At 47.2% G+C, this 23,242-nt stretch overlaps 1 protein-coding gene across 3 annotated transcripts in view; it reads right to left on the minus strand.

Moving 5' to 3' along the window:
- The window catches only part of NMT2 (N-myristoyltransferase 2), a 59,073-nt gene extending 43,831 nt beyond the window's left edge, over positions 1-15,242 (minus strand). Inside the window, exon 1 of one of the 3 annotated variants that reach the window (XR_010839905.1) lies at positions 15,006-15,167. Coding sequence is in view for 2 of the 3 variants with exons in the window: in XM_059059189.2 (XP_058915172.1) it covers positions 15,006-15,115 (110 nt within the window). In the remaining variant the exon portion in view is untranslated. Of the gene's footprint in view, positions 1-15,005 lie in introns of all 3 variants that reach the window. The other 2 variants (XM_059059189.2, XM_067030483.1) reach the window with 2 other exon arrangements.
- Positions 15,243-23,242: the final 8,000 nt, after the last annotated feature.

Here is a 23,242-nt window from a genome sequence, read left to right on the forward strand (position 1 = left end):
TGGCAAAGAGAAATCAGTCAATGGTAGCTATTCTTATGACTATACTGCTTTACTTCTCTTCATATAACTTATCACTAGCTAAAAATGTATTATTTATTTACTTGTCTTCTTCTGACTAGAACATAAGATCCATAAGACAGCCTTTTCCATTGTATTCTTAGCACCTAAAACACTGTCTGAGGTATAAAATAAATATTTGCTGGGTGAATGAGAAATCAATGTAAAAATCAATAGGAAGACAAAACACTGAGAGAAGAATGGGCTGAGGATAAGAATAAATGATTCGCAGAAGAGGAAACCCTCACAGCTAATAAACTTATGAAAGGATGCTCAACCTTACCAGCAGCAAGGAAGCTGAAAATGAAACCACTTCAGATTCTACTTTTTATCCACTGACTCGCCAAACATTTTCAAGTCTAATAATATCAGAAGAACGTGAGGAAAGGTAATATTTATAAAATGCTAGACAAGCAATATGGAAACAATCTGGCATCCCCACCATAACTATCACCCACATCATCACCGTCACCACCACCATCGCCACCACCATCAACCTCATCACCGTCATCATCGCCATCACCCTCATCACCATCATCATCACCATCACCATCAACATCAACCTCAACACTGTCATCATCATCGCCACCACCATCAACCTCATCACCGTCATCACCATCACCACCACCATCAACCTCATCACCGTCATCATCACCATCACCACCACCATCAACCTCATCACCGACATCAACCTCAACACTGTCATCATCACCATCACCACCATCAACCTCATCACCGTCATCATCACCATCGCCACCATCAATCTCACCACCGTCATTACCACCATCACCGTCATCATCATCATCATCACCATCACCACCATCAATCTCACCACCGTCATTACCACCATCACCGTCATCATCATCACCATCACCACCACCACCATCATCACTGTCACTGTCATCATCATCGTCACGGTCGTCGTCAGAGCAGCTAACACTTTAGCACACTCACCGTGTAAGCACCTTATATATGTCAACCTTGTAATCGGGCGCAACAACCTTGTGAGGTTGTCCTACAATTATAGTTCATCCCATTTTACAGAAGAGCAAACGGCAAGACATAGAGGTTAAGTGACTTGCTGAAAATCACAGCTAAATAACGGCAGAGCCAAGGACTCAAATCAGCCAATCAGGCTCCAGGATTCAGGTAATTACTACAGTATATCGTCTCTTGTTTATGCGTTTCCACTGGATGAACATCTGTTTAGATATTTATTGGCAATCTTTGAGGTCTTCTTTGGAGAATGACCTCTTCCTTGGTGAACACTTTTTATTAGCCCAGTTGTCTTTTATTGAATGGTAACAGATCTTGTGCGTGTGTGTGTGTGTGTGTGTGTGTGTAGGTGTGTAGGTGTGTTCTGTTTGGGATACCCAATCATTTTATTTAGAGGGAAATGCACTACCCAGGAGAGGAAAGACACGAGGCGGCTTGGGCGCAGTTCATGGAAAAGGTGACCCAAAGGAGCATCACGGTGCCCAGGCGACAGAAGAGAACTCACAGCCACAGCTGCGGGGCAGGTGGGCTGAGGCCGACTCACACTCTCCCAGGCACTGGCACAGGCTGCTCTCCTGCTGGAGCGGGCATCCCTCTGATACAAGCTGGTCACCCGGCCGCCCAGCTCAAGAACGGATTTTATCTGTAGTTCAGGTTCTTTTTTTGTTGTTATTGTTGTTTTTCGCGGTACGCGGGCCTCTCACCGTTGCGGCCTCTCCCGCTGCGGAGCACAGGCTCCGGACGCGCAGGCGCAGCAGCCACGGCTCACGGGCCCAGCCGCTCCGCGGCACGTGGGATCCTCCCGGACCGGGGCACGAACCCGCGTCCCCTGCATCGGCAGGCGGACTCTCAACCGCTGCGCCACCAGGGAAGCCCCTGGTTCAGGTTCTTGAAGGCCCACGAGTGAGTCTGTTTTGTCAATGGCTCATGTGTGCGACTCCAGACACGCCTTCTTCACCCGCTTCCTGCACAAGCGAGATGCACAGTCCAGAGCAAGAAGCTAACCTTGCCTCTGTCATCACCTGGCTTTGTCACGGCCTCACCTCCAGCAGGAGTTCAGCCACCTCTTCAACGCGGGAGTTTCATCCCTGGCTCTGCACCTTCCTTCCCCTCCTGGGGCTGAGGGAGGAAACACCTGTCAGAAGTTCTTTAAAGCCACATCATCTCTGGTCAAAGCAGTCCGTCACTGAGAAGCCCTTGGAGGGCGCCGAGCTCAAAGCTGCCCTAGGAGTTTATGATGAGTGAGGGGCGGAAACCTGACAGTGATCCTTATCATGATAAAGGTCAGCCAAGGAGGCAGGCAGCGTAGCTACTGAGGCTGGAGCATTGGGAAGAGGTCATGGTAGGACCAGCCAACAATTCCAATATTTCCACGGGTGTCAGCGGCAGAGGGTGGCTGGCTCCCGGCACTGGCTGACCAGTAAGCCCTGAACAATCCGGGCCCAGCTGGAGCAGGACCTGGATGATTGATTCCCTTTGCTAGCTTCTGGTCTAGCGTTTGCTAACCAATTCCCCTTTTTTAGACACTGGGCTGTTTCCAAGGTTTTAGTTCTTTTCGCTCTTACTATAATCTACATGTGGGAAAATACATTCTCTTTAGCCTCTCTTTCCACATCAGCCTTCTCTTTCCACAAGTATTTCATTATTATTCAACACATTTGGCGCCTACTTCCCATAAAAACCCAATTCTAATAAGAGTTAATGTTAAGTCATCATAAAATTGTATCAATACTCATTGGCCAGAAACTAGTCTAGCATGAAATTTAGTTTGTGAAGTAAGACCTGTCTTTGCAGATTATCCAAGATCAGAATAAAGGAAGAAATATGTAAAATGCCCCTAAAAATTGTCTGGATATCTTTAAGGTCACTACATGTAACTGAAAAACTACATTCAAATTGTCCAGGGCTTTCCTGGTGGCGCAGTGGTTGAGAATCCGCCTGCCGATGCAGGGGACGCGGGTTCGTGCCCCGGTCCGGGAGGATCCCACGTGCCGCGGAGCGGCTGGGCCCGTGAGCCGTGGCCGCTGAGCCGGCGCGTCCGGAGCCTGCGCTCCGCAACAAGAGAGGCCGCGATAGTGAGAGGCCTGCGCACCCCAACTAGAGAAAGCCCTCGCACAGAAACGAAGACCCAACACAGCCATAAATAAATAAATAAATATATATATATATATATATATATATATATGGAAACATCTACTGAAAAAAAAGAAACTTGCTTGTGGAATAGCTGGACAATTTTTTGTTTTTTGCGGTACGCGGGCCTCTCACTGCTGTGGCCTCTCCCGCTGCGGAGCACAGGCTCCGGACGCGCAGGCTCAGCGGCCACGGCTCACGGGCCCAGCCGCTCCGCGGCACGTGGGATCCTCCCGGACCGGGGCACGAACCCGCGTCCCCTGCATCGGCAGGCGGACTCTCAACCACTGCACCACCAGGGAAGCCCCCACAAGCAAATTTCTTAAAGGCTTACTTCCTTGCATCTTAGGTAAAACTGTTCCAAAAGATAAAATGGTGAACAAAACAAGCAGAAAAATCAAGTTTTCTCAAAAGGTTGAGCTTGTTGGCAGAGTATAACCTTCAGGACAGTCTAGATTAGTGAAAAACTACCCTATTTCCTACAGCCTTTTCTTACTCACACTCACAAATGTTTTTCTGATAGAAGAATAGCCCATACACACTAGGTCCTACTTCTATGACTTTTCTCATTTGGGGGCCTTTCAGAGTTTACCAAAGGAAGATGATTAACAAGTCAAAAAAATTTTTTTTTCTGGCTGAGATTCATTTCAATATTGTATTAACGCTGTTATTGATAATAAGATTAATGTGTCAGCAAAGTTCACAATTCCATGTGCTTTTCAAATGATACTCCTATTTGTGAATTCCCTTGCTAGATCCAATACCCATTTTTTACTCTCTCTTTTGTATATTCCGATGCTGCCCACGGACCTACTCAATTCTTTCATTAAATAAACTTTCCATATTTTGATGAAATCCTTGTGGTTAGAGTGTGGCAAAATAGTAGGCTTCCCCTCCCCCCTAGAAAGATCTGGTGAAGTAAGGGGCAAGACATGCCCGGAGGGGAAGGCAAATCGCTGTCTCAGGCGGTTAAATCTGCAAGGAGGGGCCGGGAGGCACCAACAGCAAGAAGGTGATGTGGTCTAATCCCATCTAGCCTGGAGGGATTCCAGGGACTGATGGCTCCGAAGGGTAGAAACACTGGAACAGAGAAAACACCAGCTCGACCTCGAGTGCAAGAGCTGAGTGATGAGTCTGGGATAGGAGACCAAGTACAAAGTCCAGAAACGGGATGCAGAGGAAACATGACATCAGTGGACAGTCAAGGGTCAGAGGCCAAGCAGAGGTCGCACAGGTGTCTCCCTTCTCCAGGAATCACAAAGGTGAACTTGGAGCTCTCAAACACAAAGGACAGGACCTCCCAGATCCAGAAGGGACCCAGAGGTCATGGTCCACTTTGCGGTGGCAGGGGAAAGAGACAAGGACATTTGTTTAAAGCACAAGCATATGCAAACTATTATATACAGAATGCATCAACACGGTCCTACTGTAGAGCACAGGGAAATATATTCAATATCCTGTGACAAACCACAATGGAAAAGAATATGAAAAAGAATATGTATATGTATAACTTTGCCATACAGCACAAATTAAAACAACATTGTAAATCAACTATACTTCATTAAGATAAATTAAGAAAAGAAAATAAAATAAATGTAAAAAGCACAGAAACACCCCAGGGCTCAGAGAAAGTGTCTAATAGAGAAAGAACATCTGGCAGTGCCTAGAAGTACAGCTGAAAAGTGGGACAAGCCCGGAGACGGGCAGGACAGCCATCTCTCTCCTGCCTACATTCACCTTGCCCCCTGACCTTTGGGCTATGGAAGCAGAAAGTCAATCCGAGGAGCTCTGGGGGCCTGGCAGCACCCGTGGCACGAGGTCTGTGGTCCTTACCCCTGAGGGTAGGGACCAGGCCCAGGACCACGTGTGTACTTGTTCAATCCCTGTTGGATCCTAACACTTTGAGAGGCAAATGCTTCAATTTCCCGACGAGACACTGCTACCCAGAGAGGCGCCCTAACCGGTACTGCAACGTCCAACCGAGGGTGAGTGACAGGAGTTTCTTGATTCCTGGTTTAATAGTCATTTCCACACGCCACACCGCCTCCTTAAAACTTGTTATCTGGAAAGATTTTTAAAATATTTATGAAGGAATATTCTGGAGAAGTGCTATACATCCTAGGATACTCATTTCAGTGCCGTTTGTTAGCACGAAAGATTGGAAACAGTCTCATGATCTATGAACAGGGGACAGATTAAATGAGAAATGGGACATCCATTCAACAATGGCCTGCGGCCTTTTAAAAACTGAGGTTGGGGGAATTCCCGGCGGTCCAGTGGTTAGGGCTCCACACCTTCACCGCCGAGAGCCCGGGTTCAATCCCTGGTCAGGGAACTAAGATCCCACAAGCTGTGCAGCGCGGCCCCAAAAAATAAAAAAATAAATAAATAATGAGGGTGGTCTATGGGTTTTGATAGAGAATATATACGCAAGGGTTTCCAAGATACACCGTTAGGTGAAAAATCAAGGTGCAGCAATGGAAGGTCACACTCCCACTGCTGGTGAATGTCCGGGCACGCGTGAGCACACCCACGCGCGCGCGCACCTGCCCCTCATCCTTGTACACGTACAGAATGCCGCCAGGAGGGGGTGCCACGAACTTGCACCAGGAGCCGCTCACAGGGAGGGAAACTCAGGGCTAGCAGAATGAGACTTCCTTGTCACTGGATACCCTCCGTGTGCCTTTTGAAGTTTGTACCGTATGCTCATGCTACCGATTCAAAAAATAATAATTAAGAAAAGAAGGTGCCTACAAAACCAAAGGTAATATACAGACGTTCTATTAGTTAGTGTACAGGTCGAGCTGTGCGGGTCGAGTCCCAAAATAACAGCAGCGTGGGACACAGAAGCCCACGTCGCTCTCACAGGGGAGTCTCGCTTCCCTCAGTGGGGAGGTTCTGCCGGAAGAAGATCCAGAATCCCCTCCCCTGCTCTCGGCCATCCCTAGGACCCCTGGGATGTGTGCCGGGCTCACCTGGTCCAAGGGGACTTACCATCTCAAACAAGCACCCCCCTGGCCCTGCTCCTTTGAAAGGAGGGGCCACTGGGACCCAAGAACAGGACTGAACAGACGAGGATATTCTCTTATCCCCACAGAGTCATATGATGGACCAGCCAGCCAGTTCCCGTGACTCCGGAGAAGGCTCTGTAACACCCTGGAAGGATGGTCCTGGCACATGGAGTGACAAACAGGAATTTCCAGTACCAGAGGAGCAGTATATTTGCATTTTTGTAAATATATACGAATCAGAAAATGTGTAAACGAATATGCGAAATCATCGTCTTTTTGCTTGGTGATACATTCTAACGTTCCATTTTAGAAATGACGTGTTTTTGCAAAAAGGGTTTATTTAAAAACTTCAACTGGAAAAATAAAAAAGGAACTCTGGGGCTTCCCTGGTGGCGCAGTGGTTGAGAGTCCGCCTGCCGATGCAGGGGACGCGGGTTCGTGCCCCGGTCCGGGAAGATCCCACGTGCCGCGGAGCAGCTGGGCCCGTGAGCCACGGCCGCTGGGCCTGCGCGTCCGGAGCCTGCGCTCCGCAACGGGAGAGGCCGCAACAGTGAGAGGCCCGCGTACCGCAAAAAAAAAAAAAAAAAAAAAGGAACTCTGCTTTCAGGGACTCTTTCTTCGATTTCTTTAAAGTGTTAATAAATACCCAAGGGCAGTAAAGAGCAAGTATCTACCCCACCGCCAAATACTAAATGAAGAAATGGTGCGAAAGTATCATAGTCACTGAGTCGCCCGCCATCTTTCTCTGGGAAAGTAGTACATGAACTTGACCATGGAGTGAACACAGAATAGAGGAGCCCATATTCCCCTGGCGTGTGTGTTCAAGCCAGCAACAGAAGTGCAATGTGCTTACAAAACAGAACTTGCAAAGGTAAAGCCCAGCTCAGCTTGGGGCCCGCACCGGGTGACCGTGTGCTGGGTTCTCTCCCGTGACGGGCCACCAACTGAGAGGAACTCAAAGCGTCGCCCAGAAGCGCTACCCGTGGCGGGCGCTGCACAGGCCGGGCCGTGGAGCTGGATTACCGGGTACCGGGGGGCTGACGCGGCTTCCTCCGGCAGTGCTACCACCCAGAGGTGCTCAGTAACCAGATTCCTAAGCCCATGTTGCTTCTTACAAGAATCTGACTTGGTGGAGGCGTGAATGACAGCAGTGCGGGAGGGAAAGGATGCTGGTGTGTGACAGGCTACTGTGGGCTACACGGAACTCGAACCAGAAAGGAGCAGAGACAGCCAGGAAAGAAGCCTAGACGAAAAAGGATCTTCTTGCAACTACTGATGCTATCATCAGACGCAGTCCTTTGACGAGACCAAAAGACGAACTCCAAAAGGGTCTTCTACAATCGAGGTGCGATGTCTTTTAAAACAAAGAAATGTATGCATTTATTTCCTTTTAAATTCACTGACATTTATTGGGTTGGCCAAAAAGTTCATGTGGGTTTTTCCATCACATCTTACGGAAAACCCGAACGAACTTTCTGGCCAACCCGAACGTATGCCCATTACGCTGGTGAATCTTGGCTCCAGAGGCGCTGAAGCTGGTAATCTACAACATATGGGGAGATGAACTTGAAACATTATCAAACAAACTGCTCTGTATTGAGAGTCCACTAGACCATGCAGTCCGTGAACAGGCAGGGGTCGGGCGGTCAGACAGCGAGAGGCCCCAAGACCTAAATCTGAATCGAAGATGTGGCCCGGGCAAGTTATTTAAACCAGGAGAGGCCTCAGCCTCCTCACCTGTTATTACAATGATTCAGTGAGGAAAAAAAAAAAATGTATACGCAAGGCAAGAAGCCCATAGCAGGAGGAGTTCAAAAGAGGGGCCATCATATTTTCCCATGCGGGGTCCTATACAGCAAAGAGCGCCACTAAGGATGCCACGGTCCACATCCTTCAAGAGCAGAATTAGCAAAAGGATATCCTGCACGTCTTCCTAATGCACACAGGCGAACGTCTTTTAAGTTAGAAGTCAGCCTGTCAGTGAAGATGCGGAACCACTGGAATCCACTCAAGAGGCCTTTGTGAAGCTGCCTGTGTGTGCAACTCCCAGGTATTACAAGGACTGGGGTCTGTGTGAGCAGACAGGTAGACACATGTCTCGTGCTCTGTAGGCGTGTTTTGAGCTGCCAGCCTTGTTTATTACCTCCTTCTCTGGAAACTACTGTGATTCCAGACCTCCCTGAAGGCCTGGCCCTAAATGGCCATGTTGTATCACGTGACAAGCCCTTCCGGCTGCTGGCTCACGCTCTCTGCCACCCCCGCCTGGACCCAGCCTGCTGGCAGCAGACTGATGGAGGGAAGGCTAGACAGACAGACAGACCCGCCTTCCTGACCTGCTTGGTCCTCAATTCTAATGAAGTTCAGCCACGCTTTATTTCAAGACACAACCAATTGTATGTGTCAAATAAAATCTTTTATGTGAGCCAGTGTGTAGATGTTATACATACATGTTAAACAAGAGACGCCGGGAGTTCCCTGGAGGTCCAGTGGTTAGGGCTCAGCGCTTTCACTGCTGAGGGCGTGGGTTCCATCCCTGGTTGGAGAACTAAGATCCCACAAGCTGCGTGGTAAGGCCAAAAAAAGAAAAAAAAAAAGAAAAAAAAACTCTGTTCCCACCTACAATGCACCATGTGACCCTGGAGAAGTCACTTACCTGCGAGCCAGAGCTTCCTTCCCATAAAACAAGGGTCTGCCTGAGAAGGCGGCTGGGGGGCAGAGAGACTGGTTAAAGGCACACGTGAAGGGTACACTCAGTGAGGGTCCCAGGGCCTTCGCCAGGGGTTGTCACCCTCAGTTCTAATGACCAGAGAAGGTGTCATGAAAGAAAGGACACTGGAGCCGGACCCTGAACTTGGAGAAGAGGTAGAGGTGAGAGGATTAAGAGGCCACTCTCAGAGGGACACTGAGGGGGGCCGTGGCCTATGGGGGGCGCAGGATGGACGCCAGTAAATCCCTTTGGTGAACTATGATGTCTGACATTGAACTTGAAGTTGTTTTCTGCCCTAGGCTATAATCAAACCCCTGCCCTCTCGATTCACAAAAGCTTCAGAAAGTGCTGTGCAGGACAGCCCCGTATCAGTGGTTCCTGCCGGGGGAGGGGGATGAAAGAGAGCTGACTGGATTCCACCAGGGTCAAAGGTCTCGGGAGAAATGCTATAGGACCCAAAGCATGAGGAGCTAGTGATGGGGCAGCTGGGGCCACATGGACGTGCGGGAGGACCACGAAAACCTCGGTCCCCACGAGACCGCCACAAATACGTATGAGCTTGAGCCATTTTGTTAGATATTAAAGAAAAAAGTGACCCTGGAAGGTTAAAGGATGTGGAAACACTTGGGTTTTAGGAAAATTGGGAGAAAAATCCTACCAGCCTCTAGACTAAAAACAAGTCAAAACAAAGACGGCTACCCATAAAAGAAAGAGAAGCAGATTGGCAGAGAAACATCTGTTCCACTAAATGCTAGAAGATAATAAAACAGTGTTTCTGGAGTTTGAAGGAAAACAATTATCACAGAATTACACTTACACCCAGACTCTGGTTCGTGCGTGAGAGCAAAAAAAGGCATCTTCAGACATATAAGAAGTTAGAAAATATATCGTCCACCTACTCTAATAAAAAAATTAAGGGAGAAAATAATCAAAGAAGAAAAGGTGAGGGTGTCATTTATAAGAAATAGTGGTAAGTAGTGAAAACAGTAATGCAGTCAGGAAAGTTTAAGAAGTTTTTGATACTATGGATGTGACTGTAACGTTAATAGTTAAGAAAAAAGCTTTAATATGATATAAGGGCAAAAATAAAAGTAGCCACATGGAATTGAAATTTCAGATTATTTCAACAAAATCTAGGAAATGTAAAGGAAGGAGAAATCCAAACATCCTACATGGTTTGTCTTGTTTGGTAGTACACAGAATATTTTGGACATTGGTTAATTTTTGCCATTAATAGAGAAATACAGAAAAAAAAGCAAGCTTGCTTGAAATTTAATGATAATTCCTAAAAGAAGAAAAATAGGATACAGAGCTCCTAAACCACTAGAAGGAGAAAAAAGAAAAGGAAGAATGGAAACCTGACCATATTCTGCAAAACACACGAAAAGAATAAGGAAATATCTTGAGTACCGAGAAGGCTTACAAAATTCGAAGGAAGGATCTGATCTGAGCCGTCCAACAATGGCCATGACCCACATGGGGCTATTAAATTTAAATGAATTAAAAATGAACAAAATTTAAAAGTCGTCTCCTAAGTCACCCTGGTCACAAGTGGCCAGTGACCTCTGTATTGGACATTTCCATCACCGCAGAAAGGTCCAGCAGACAACACTCACAGTCAGTGCAAAATACAAGGTAATAGGAGTCTATGTAAAGTATGATCCTATTTATGTTACATATACATTTATATATACATATAAACAGATAAATATAAATGCTAGTTGTCAGTGGAAAGTAATAGATAACAAAAGCGTCTGTGTATAAAGTATAAAGTACGATCTTATTTATGTAAATGTATGTGTAGGTGTATTTATATGTATATAAATATAAATAAGTGTGACTTGACTACACTGTCAATAGTGGTAGCTCTTAGAAATGAGATGATGGGGGCTTTTACTCTCCATATACTTTACTGTTTGCATTTTTAAGAGGCGTATTTTAGAAGACAATGAGTAAAAGTCATTTACATATTTGCAATGGGAGTAACCACAAACCAACCAACCAACCAACCTCTTTCTTGAACTTGGTACAGAACCTGGTTCCAACCCCAGGGTTAACCCAGTAACTAACTTGAACTCGTAAATACCTACTGTGTACACTCAGGTTAATAAACAATTTCAAGATGGCACAGTAGGTGTCCTACACTTGGAGACTTTCTAGAGTTTAGCCAGGCTCTGCAAGAAGTTTGTTCTGGGCCTCAGGGTGATGTCACCCTTTCAGATGTTAAGCCTGAACCGACACTTGATACTTTTAAATGTCATTCCCTCAACTGGGAGGTTGCTTGGGCAAAGGGCTGTTAGCTCACCTTTCCATTTAGATTTATGCTATTGATAACAGATCACATTTCAGAGGAGCAGCTTTGAATCAGCCCTTAAGTTTTCCACGACAGGAGAGAGAAATCTCTGGAGATGAGCTGAAGTAATTTTTTGCATCTTCCCACAGACTGTGCAGTTGACTAAGGAGAAGTTCCCACCCACCCATCTCAGCAACAGATAAAATCAGAACTAACAACACAGTGCGCACAGAATAACTTCCATTTTTCCTCTTTAAATTGGGGGTAAGAAAAGAGAGGTTAGGGTCTCTGTTAAAAGAATTCCAAAGTTTTAATTTTAATCTTTCCCAAATATCTGATCTTTAATTTTTCTAAGAAAACATAACGTATTTAAAATGTCTGGGAACGCCCCTCAAATACCAAAACTATTTCAGATCTACCCCAGGGAATACTTTGGTCATTTATCTGCCAACATAGGCATCTTCGTATATGCTTATTTTACTCCCTATGTAACTATTCTTGGCAGCTGCCTCTATTCACCTCAGTGAATAATGAGGGAAAGGCTCCCTGCGTGCAAAGGAGATGAAACACATCAGTTCATCCAGGAACTATGCATTTTGCAAGCCAGTGTTGGTAAAGCAAGGAGAGAGATTTGCCAACGTGAATGCGAATTTCATGTAGGGCCAACTGTGTGCTCCTGTTTCCACCACGGGGCAGTAACTCTGCGTAACGCGGGGTAGGCAGGCTAAGAGATAAGCACCAGGACCCACTCTATTTTACAAACGGAGAAGATGCAGATCAACGGGGCAAGGAGAAGAAGATAGGTGAAGGTAATTCTTACCTATGTAGACAGATTACCTTAGAACATTTTGCGGGGGGCGGGGGGGGCACGCGGCGCAGCAGGCAGGATCTTAGTTCCCTGACTAGGGATCGAACCGGTGTCCCCTGCAGTAGAAGTGCAGAATTCTAACCACTGGACCGCCAGTCCTACCTTAGAACTTTTAATATGCTTTAAACTTTTCAAGTTCCCTCAAACGCTTTACAAAGGCACACTTCCCCTAACTGTAAATCATGTGCTCAAGCAATATTTAAAGCATGTTTCTCGGTAATCCTCTGTTGGTCTACTTCTAATTGCTGCATATCGTTTGAAGATAATAAAGCTACACTTTTTTGAATTTAGTCTTGCTAATTAAAACGGACAATCCCTGCCTCCCCCATGATTTCTGGAATTCATGAAATCTGGGTAGTGCTGTGCCACTTCCATACTTGGGTGGGCCAAGAAGTTAAACGAAGAGCACATTTTCCACAAAAAATAAGATACAGAGAGAGTGAGATGCAAGTATTTTATAATATGTCATCCGTTGCTTTTAACTGAACAAAAGTCATATTTCATTTATGGACTTCTGGCATTATCCACAAAATGAAATACCTGTTTTAATTCATTAAAAAAATTCTATAAAAATGGAAGAAAAGGATACACAGTAGTATTTACATCGTGCGGACAAAAGAGTCAATTTGGTAATTTCCTTTTCCCTGAGGCTCTAGTTTTAGTATGTCAAAGAGAACCAGTAAATACATTATACTCAATAGTGTGGGTGAATTAATTCTTATAGGCCACAAGGGTACTATTTAGTAAATGACTGCTTTGTGCACCGACCCATACCTAGTGGCCTCAAAGTGATAACTCACCTTTAAAAGGTAAAGCATGTACATACCCATTCCTCCAAAGCCTCATTATTTGTCACCTGATTAAACTGGTGGAATGAAGAGGCCAGGTGTCAAAAAGAGGAGTCTTTTAAATTTTAACATTTACAAACTTGAGCTACTTAAGAAAAAAAATCTAGCTTTCCACTGAGCCATATCATCAGTACCCGAGCCAAATAAAACACAATTACTCCCCCAAATTTGGCACACAGCATGTGAAGTCAAATCCAGAAAAGCAGTCCAACTAGCACAGCAACTTGGATTTTCACTAATCTCCTTACATTTTAATAGACTACAATAAACCCATTACAACCATTTCTTCCTTCTAGAAGCTGAAATCATGTTATCTGTTCTTGGTGGAAACCTTTCAGCCCATTGAGCAGCTCTAATTTTGAGTAACTGTGCTAACGTGTAATTAATGTGCCGATGTACAAAACTGAAAATGTCTGAAGAAGGCATGGAGATGCTTCTGGGTGCTAATCTGGGAACTTCGCACAGCCTCCTGCAAGGTTCCCGGGGGCAGGTCCTGATCAATGGGTACACGGATGAGTAATTCTCTGTACCATGGACATTCTTGACTGTATAAGCAAAGAAGTACATAATCAAACCTTCCAAAGGATGCAGAACAACAAACAGACATTACAGTGGAGAAGGCAGACATCCAGGGCCTTGCCAGAAAGATAGGAGCTAAAGTTTTTTGGGTAATGCATCATATTTGCATCTGGGCCCATTTCTGGCACCAGGGCCATTGTTTCAATAACATATCTATATTTAGCTATCTATCACAGACAAATTTCTATCACTGCACAAACAAGAAGTCAAGCTCAGATGTCTGCAGAATTTCCTTTCCTCTCTTTAAAAAAAACATTCTAGACCAGACTGATAACATTCTGTACTTGCAGCTGCCACTGAAAAATATTCATGCCAATGAAAGATACATTTAGTCAGCTTTTCTTTTTCTTGATCTTTTAATATTTCATAACACATTAAAGCTCAAAGTTCCTTTCTTAAACAAATCTTCAAGCAGACGTTAAATAGAATGCAAATACTTTACACTTTAAATCATCAATCATCTAAAGAATCCTCTCCATGAACTGAATAAATAAGCCATCTGTGACTACGGCCTCCCTATCATGTTTTTAAGCTGACCCACTTCTTCCCCGGTCACCACGGTTTGTAAAATCTCACTTCTAAGGGGATGAGTGCTCGGTGCCAGCTCATAGCTCGCATTCAACTGGGTAAACGGGTAACGTAAACCCCAGGCAGCATTGAAAATGACCTCCTCTACCTACAAAAACAGAACTTCAATACCCACCCCCCCACCGGAAGCAATCTTTTCTCCAACCGGAGAGCAAATCAAGTCTGCGAGGGAGAAAATGAGCCAGTTAAAGGAGGAAGAAACCTGATCAGGTGTTAAAACGCATGGCTCTGGACATCAACCAGCAAGCAGGATCGGGTCCGGTCGGCGGGAGCTGCTCCCCAAGACTGAGCTGAAATCAAGGTCGGACCCGCTTCTAGAGATGCTGACCCACTTCTAGAGATGCGGACCCGCTCGGCGGCGGCGAACCTGCGCGTCCCCAGGAGCCTAGCCGGGACCCCCGGCGCCCCCGGCCCGGCCCGGAGCGGGGCGGGGCGGCCGGGGCGGCACAACTTTCCGCAGCTCCCCGCCAGCGGCGCCGAAACGAGCAGGGGCGAATCTCAAGCCGCTCCCCGCCATCAGCGGCTCTTTTCTCCCGGTGGTGGTGGCGGCTGGGGGAGGGGTGGGAGGACTTCAGGAGAGGATGACAAGGAGCGGAGAGAGGAGGACCACTTCCCACCGGCCGGGCCGCCACAAAGGGAAGGGCGCCGCGCCCCCCTCGGTGCCACCGAGTCTCGCCTGCCGGGACGGGGACGCGCGAGGGCCGGCGAGCCGCGCGGCAGATGACAGCGGCGTGGCGGGTCCCCGCGCCTCCCCGCCCACCCAGGGCCTCGCTTCCGCCGCGCGGCTCTGCGAGCGAGACGCGCCCCCCGGACCTCCCGCCGCCCGTGAGCCCCGCGAAAGCCACGCGGGGGGCCGCCCGCCGCTCAGCGGTGCGGCCGCCGCACCCCGGAGCCGGCGCCCGCGAGGAGCCCCGGGCGCGCCTACCCCTTGGCGTGCTCCGTCTCCTCCTCATTGTCCCCGTCGATCCCGCAGGTGTCCTGGTCGTCCAGCTCCAGGCTCTGCTGGCTGGCCGCGGACTCGCTGTCCTCCGCCATCGCGGCGGCGCGGGCTGGGGCGGCGCTCCGGGCAGCTGGCGCTGGGGGCCGGCGCGGCGGAGGCGGCGCGGCGAGCAGCTCCCTCTAGCGCCGCCCGCCGTCTCCTCCGAGCCGGAGCCGCAGGCGTGCCCGCCCCGCCCCGCCCCGCCCCGCCCCGCCTGCCCCCGCCCCTCCTCGCCTCGCCCCGCCCCTCCTCTCCTGGCTCCGCCCCGCCCCTGGGCCCGCCCCCTGTGGCCCGGGTTGGGTGGAGGGCGGTCCGCGCGCCCCCGTGGCCCGGGGTAGGGAGAGGGCAGGGCGGGGCGGGGCGGGGGGCAGTAGGGGTGGTCGCGAGCCGCTGCGCGCAGGAGCGTAGTGCTGGATCCCGGCCGGTGCCTGAGCCCTGCGCTCGCCTCTGAATGGCGCAACCTGAAGACCCCGAATCCTGAGTCTTCGTTTTGGGAGCACAGGCAACGCGATTCTACATCTCTTCGTATTGGGAAGACTTAACTCTTTGCAGGAAATTCTTACTCAGGGCTAGGCGTGCCAAGACCACTGATTTCCAGAACCCTAACCCCCGCCCTTCACCGCATCCCCAACCACGTACGCTTTGTAAAAGTTCCATTTCATATGTCTCTGTCTTTGCAGTATACTCTAAAATCAAAGCCAGAGTCAAAACAGAGTGCTTCCAGCCTTCCCGCCTCTCCGTTCCAACCAGACTCGCAGCCCTAAAACTCTTGACAGAGAAAAACGTGGAACTGCCCCTGTTTTTGCTGGACAGCTTAGACCACAGCCATCTTGGGGCAAATGGGACTTGTCCGTGATGCTGGGGCCTTGGCCGGTGTCAGTGAGTGAGGCCACCCTGGCGTCCTCAAGTGAAGGTTACGACCTAGACCTCCAAGCAAAAGTGGGTGACCTTCTAGGCTCAGATGGTCCCGTTTCTCTCCCCGTGAACGCAGGAGGGGAAGGAGGCACCCCGCGGATGGCCAAATAAAACGCGGGTGAAGTCCAAACTCTTATTTGCTGTTGCAGTCTGTACACCCCGGTCCCTTCCTTTGTTCTCCTTTCACGAGCAGAGTTCAAGGTCCCACTAGGTCAGGGGAAGCCTGCATGGCTTTACAAAGGCAGTGGAAAGATAGTTACCAGAAATGCTCAGAGAGGAAAAAAGAGACTTTTTAAAACCACCTGAAATTTTTGGTGCGGGTCCTTTTTTTTTTTTTTTTGCAAAAGGCATTGGAAGCATTTGGGGGCTCCTTTTTTTCCCCACAAGCAAGACCGTGCCCTTAAAATACGGTAAGATAGAAGTATCTAAAGACACAAATTGCAGAGCTATTTCGAAGTTCACCAGACTTTTATGACTGACTGAGGTTGAGCCAGCAAAGGTTCTGTAAGAAGTGCAAAATGGGGCCAAACCACGAAGGAAATATAATGCTTTCACAATTGCAATGATTTCTGAGGCAGAAAGTCACATGTGGCCTCTGGCTTCCAACTTTAGGCAAATATAGATCAGTGAATTTCCTGCTGCTCAGCCCTGTGAGCGTGAAGAGCGGGTAACCTGGCTGGATAATCAGCAGGACCCTGACCTGGGGAAATCTATCCCATCAGTTGCTATAGCCTATTGGAAGGGTTCTCTAAAATATTTTTTAAGTACAAAGCAGAGTCAGCAGACATGTATTATTTATATGAATGCTCAAGAAATTTTGACTGAGAACCTCTCAAAAGGAATAAGAAAACAAATAATCCTGGAGAAATATTAAAATGAGGGTATCAAAAACCAGTCGAACGCTGGAAAGCAATGACAAATAGGGACCATCTGTTCCCCAGGATGCAAAGAAGTTGGCCCAGATGACTTTTTGGTACTGGATGGAGGTATTACATAATACAAACGTGTGTCATCATTAATCATTTGAAGGAGGACAGAGTTTGCCGACAACACTGGAAAACCCTTAAATCCTATTGTTATGCGTAGAAACTCACTATGCTTCTAAAAAATTTTGCTTCTCCCTCTGGTTTAATCCCAGAGTTTGGGGGACTGGAAGCAGGTGGTATCTTCTAGAATCTCAGATCCCACGTTTATTTTGGGGAAGAGAGTACTGTACAGTGGTTACTAGTGTGTTCAAAGAAGCTCCTGGAAATTTCCTCTCCTACTTGACTCATCTCTTATTATAGATGTAAGATCATAGTTGTATAATTAGTCTTGTTTTATTTAAACTACGGTAACTTTTTGCTTTTAAAAAAAATTGCGCTAAATTACACATACCATAAAATTTCCCATCTTGACCATTTCTAAGTGTACAGTTCAGTAGTGTTAAGTACGTTTGCACTGTTGTGCAAGTCCACCTCCAGAGCTTTTTCATCTTGCAAAAGTGCAGCTATAACCGTTAAACCACTCCCCATTCACCCCTCTCTCCAGCCCCTGGCAACCAACCACCTGTGGATCTGACGACTTTCTATCCCTCTGAATTTGACTGCTCTAGGTACCTTGTATAAATGGAATCATACAGTCTTTTTGTGACTAGCTTATTTCCCTTAGCAAAATGTCCTCAAGGTTCATCTGTGTTGTACCACGTATCAGAATTTTCTTCCCTTCTAACACTGAATAATATTCTGTTGTATGAATAACATTCTGTTGTTGTATGAATAACATTGTATTATTGTAAATCATAAGATCCTGAACTTTGAGGCTGATGCTGTGATTTGGGTGAAATGTTGGGGAGTCTTGTGGGGGAGAGGAAAATGTGAATATAAGATGGAGGTGATGTAAGAAGGATGTGAATAACTGTCCAGGAGGTAGATTGATAGATTCATTGCAAAAGTATGGCCTCAGATCTCTACTCCTGTCGTTGGCAGCTCCCCCCATCAGGAGATGGAACCAATGTCCCCACCACTTGATTCTGGGATGAACAACAAAATTTCGCAGAAGTGACGGTGTGGCGGTTTAGGCACATAGAGTATATACCCTTTTGCTTCCTCTATCCCTCTACTTCCAGCAAAAAGAAATTCTGATGATACAGGGTGTGTATCTAGGATACATCATATTTATTAATATGAGAACTAATGAACTCTGGCCAAAGGGAGGCTTGCATCCTCTACTCTACCCAGTGGAATGCTTCCCCTCCACAGGCACAAGCCTAGGGTAGCCTGTGGGCTGGACCTGGAGTGAACCCAGACCTCCTGGGCTCTCCAGTTCTTGGTCAGTCTGCTAACTGACCATGGACACATGAGCGAGCCCCACTGAGTTCAGCATAACTGCCCAGCTGACCCAGAGATGTGTGAGAGATAATCCATGGTCATTGTTTAAAGCCATTAAGTTGTGGAGTGTTTTGTTTTGTTTTGTTTTGTTTAATGCAGCAATAACTAAATGATATACTACAGAAAAGCAAAGACCAAAAGAAAATCTTAAAGACTGACACATTCTTTATCATCAACTGGATAACTGTCTATATATCAGGATACGTCTGAAAAAGACTCCCGCCAAGTCGAACGTTTGCACGTTCCGCTCTGTGCTCACAAACTCACAACGCCCATTACTTTTGCGTGGTGTTAACTCTTCCTGATAGCCGGTCTGCTTCACACTCGGGTTGACTTGATCTCAATTTTTTAAAAAGTGACTCCATTTCTAATTGTGGAGGAAGCTATGACTGCGCTGTACCTTTTGCAATTGTGTGTTTGACACGCACTTCTTGGGGTCAGTGTGAGCTCAATTTTCACCTCCCATTGCTGTGCTGCTGCTGAAAAGTTTTCCTCCTTGTTCAGACTAGCAGGTGGTGCCGCCAGACCAGCTGCATCGTGGGACTTCACTGTTGGCGCAGCTGTCTGGCTCCTCGTAGGACGAAGTAGGGTGTGAGGGGGTTGCCAAGGAAACTGCCAGAGGACGTAGACATGATGCCATAGCATGAGCTAGAAGGTGCCTTAAGTCTGTAAACAGGGTCATTTCGCAAGCACACCCTGTTGCCACCTGTGAATATACCCAGGCTTTGTTCACCAACACATCACTGGATGGTAGAGTGCCAAAGTTCATCAGTTCTTTCATGAATGAAGACTGTCTATTCCAGAAGCACGTTCACATCAGGAATTTTTACTTGAAGCGTAGGTACGGAAGGAGGCAAAAGGATCTATTCTAGCCCGTCCAGGATTAGGGTTTCCTAGTCCTCCCAGGAAGGAAGGGTGGAGGAGAAAGGAAAAGAGTAAAGGAAGTAGGGAGAGTGGGTAAGGGAGCGGAAGAGGGGAGGGGTAGAGTAAGAAAGGGACGCTCGTGGGGTACAGGGAAGCAAAGAAAGGTCTATAGGGAATCAGCTGCCGGCAACCCAAAGGCCACAAGGGCCTCCCAGATGGGACGACTCCCTGCCTCCAGCCTCGACCTCCCTTTAGATCCTTTTCAACGGTGCGACTCAAATGATCCTTCTACAGCAACCCGATCAGTCCCCTGACTTAGAACTTTGTGAGGCCCCATTGCTTTCTGCGCTGAGCCAAAGCCCCTTAGGTTAGCATTCAAGGCCGCCCACAAACCAGCCTCACCTTTGCCCCTGGTCTCACCCTCCCCACGCCTCCGCAGGACCAGCATACTGCTTCCACTAGGACACCCCATCCAGTCTCTAAACGCACCAGGTCTTTACCCAGATTTCACTGGCCTCTCCTCCCTTCTCTCATCCATCACGAATGACAGGTCAAATGTTGCTTCCCCGTCGAGCTTCCCAGACACCAGAGAGTTGCACAGTGTCCTCTGCTCCCAAGGTCCTCTGTTCACGTCTCTGTGACCAATGCAGTAATTAATCTTCTTCTATGCCTGCAACCATCCCCTCGTGTGACTGTCAGCTCCTGAAGAGTCCTGCTCCATTGACTGGTCTCAGTAGCCCAATCACCCAACAGTGCCCGGCCCAGCGGGAACCAATGAATGAATATCTCTTCCACCTCATCTCTCCCCATATGCAAACCCATCACGTTTTGATGGTTTACTTGCAGAGGCATTTAGGCAACATTTTCTTATCATGGAAATCCATGGTAAAATCCCTACCATGGGTTTTCATGAAAACTTAAAGATGGGAAGTAGAGACACAGTTTACTGGTTTCTTCTAAGAACAGAGATTTCTTCCAGGAACCATATGTGAGCACATGATTCTTGTTCCCACTTTTTCAAAAGTAAAATATGTGAGGGAAGAAGAGGAAGGGAATCTATTTGAACAGTAAAGGAGGAAAAAATGCTTTCTCATTGCTAGGACCTTGCGTCTTTATACAAGCTAACACCATCACTGGTTCATCAGCCCCTGAAGCCAAGTCAGTGGGGCTCCCTGGGAACCTCCCATGCACACTCAGTCGATCTGCAAGAAGGGAAGATGTACATCTCGCCCAAGCTTGCTAAGATGCAGACACTCACGGGCTCACAATGGCGCTCCTATTGTGTCAGAGCTTGGTGAGAAAGTTCCTGGGAAAGCCAGTTCTATTTCCTCAGAAGTTTGGGAACACACATGAAGATAGAGACTGCTCCTTGCTCCTTGTCTGCGTAATTTGGAAACAAAAAGCTTGCTGGAGCAATCATGGGTCAGGCAGAGACTAGGAATGGTTCCTGGCTTTGGGCCGTCTTGCTGGTACCCTGTCCAAGAGGGGAGCCATCAGCCAAAGGGACCCTCGCAATAAGAGCCGGAGTGTATGACCAGGTGCGGAGCTGCTGGGAGAGATTAGAAGTCAGTTAGGCAGGAAACTTACGGGCCGTCCAAGGATTTGTGTGAAAGCACCACGAGAGAAGCAACATTTGGGTACTGGTCACCCAGCGGGTGTCGATAAGCAAGAGGAGATTATATCTGCACCAATTAAGTAAAACACGTTACACCATTTTTCTCTAATCCCTTCTTCCCTACCACCCGGGCTCTGGAGGAGCCAGAACCGGGCATGTGGAGAGATCCTGAACCAAGGGTGGGGTGGACTTGGCATTGGACAGATTAAAGATTCAAACAGAATGTGACTGGAGTGAACTTTTTAATACCTGCAATCACTGAAAGCTCTGGAATCTGCCCAAGATGTCACTAAGGGTGGGGAAAGGGAGATTTGAAAGCACGGTTGAAGGCAGTGGTTAAAGACAAGACACACACACACACACACACACACACACACACACACACACACACACACACACACACACACACACACCCTTTTATTTTGGCTGCGTAGCGAGGCACACAGGATCTTAATTCCCCGACCACGAATTGAACCCGGGTCCCCTGCAGTGGCAGCGCGGGAAGGCCCACCCCATTTTATTTTATAAAGACAAAAACAAAGCCAAAAAAACCCCACCTAGGTATCATTTTATTTATTTGTAAATAGTGTCTCCGAGCAAAAATGGTACCATCCTTTTAAGAAGAAACTGTAGGGCTTCCCTGGTGGCGCAGTGGTTGAGAGTCCGCCTGCCGATGCAGGGGACGCGGGTTCGTGCCCCGGTCCGGGAGGATCCCACGTGCCGCGGAGCGGCTGGGCCCGTGAGCCATGGCCGCTGAGCCTGCGCGTCCGGAGCCTGTGCTCCGCAACGGGAGAGGCCACAACGGTGAGAGGCCCGCGTACCACAAAAAAAAAAAAAAAAAAAGAAGAAACTGTAGATAGATTCAGGGCCCTGTCCCTTCCTATTCCTGTTTATGGCCAAGGAAGCGACATATTCACAAGATTTGCATAGAGTAAACCTCAGTGTTAAAACCTGTTGAGGGTTACAGCCCGGTTGAATTTGTAAAAATTCTGAATTGGAGAATGTTTTTACAGACATTTGTAGAAAGTGATTTAAGTCATACTTTTACATTAGGCGCAACCATTTACCCACAGAGATTCTTAGTGTGTTTTGCCTTCTTGTCCACTCAGGGCGGGCACTTCGGTCGTTTGCTCTGTGGTGGAAATGGGTTGGTGTAGATCCAACCACGTTCTCTCATCCTCACTGGCCTCAGTTTTCCCCCTTTAGTGGAACCAGAATCTTGCCTACTGGCAGCACATCATGCAGCCATCAACCAAGGAAACAATTCGACCTTTGCTAGAAGCCAGTGCATATGATACTGGAGTTGTTTAAGCCGCATAGCCTAACGTACAGAAGAAGGACAGAAACAGACTCACAGATACAGAGAACAAACTAGGGGATACCAGCGGGGGGGAGGAGGGGAGGAAAGGGTGAGAAAGGTGTAGGGGATTAAGAGATACGAGCTACTGTGTATCAGATAAATAAGCTACAAGGATATATTGTACAGCACGGGGAATATAGCTATTCTTTTGTAATAACTTTAAATGGAGTATAATCTATAAAAAATTGAATCGCTATGTTGTATACCTGAAACTAATATAATATTGTAAATCAATGACTTCAATAAAAAAAGAAAGCACTAATGTGAAAAGACACATGCACCCCAATGTTCATAACAACATTAGTTACCATTGCCAAGATATGGAAGCAACCTAAGTGTCCATCAACAGATGAATGGATAACGAAGATGTGGTATAAATTATATATACAACAGAATACTACTCAGCCATAAAAAGGAACTAAAATTTGCCATTTGCAGCAACATGGATAGACTTGGAGGGCATTACATTAGGTGAAATAGTAGGAAGTTGTGCCAGAGAAAATATTTCAGAGATTTTCAAGCACTACATAGATGTATAGAATTACCAAGAGGCTAGGCCTCCCATAGAACATAGAAGCACTTACAGTTCCAGTGATAAAAACTAATGATTTATCACTGTCCTTTGGTTTTTCTGCCCTGTTAAAGACCAAATGTTCAAATGGTCCTGTTTAGTGGGACAGATGTGACTTCACATCATTGCTGGTATGAGTTTCCTGGAGGTTGTGGGTTTGGAGATGAATTTTGCATAAAAAGAATTCTTGGATCTTGGGTAGAGAGAGCAGGAGCCTTTGATGACAAATCGGAACAGTGAGAAGAAAACCAAATGTCTTTTGCATAATTGGCAGGGAAAGAACCCGTGAGTGAAGCTGGGAGGTGATATAATTAGGATACTTTGATAAAGAGCCCTAAAATCAAATGTGAATAAATTGAATCCACTGCAGAAGCATCCACCGATTATGCTGTCAAAGATGCAGGTGGGAGAAATGGATTTCACTACAGTGTTTTGAATGCCTTGTAAGGGACAGAGCCTGGAGGCCAAAGTGCTAGTTAGTGTGACTTA

The sequence above is a fragment of the Kogia breviceps genome, chromosome 3, assembly GCF_026419965.1.
Source record: "Kogia breviceps isolate mKogBre1 chromosome 3, mKogBre1 haplotype 1, whole genome shotgun sequence".
Taxonomy (NCBI): Eukaryota; Metazoa; Chordata; class Mammalia; order Artiodactyla; family Physeteridae; genus Kogia; species Kogia breviceps.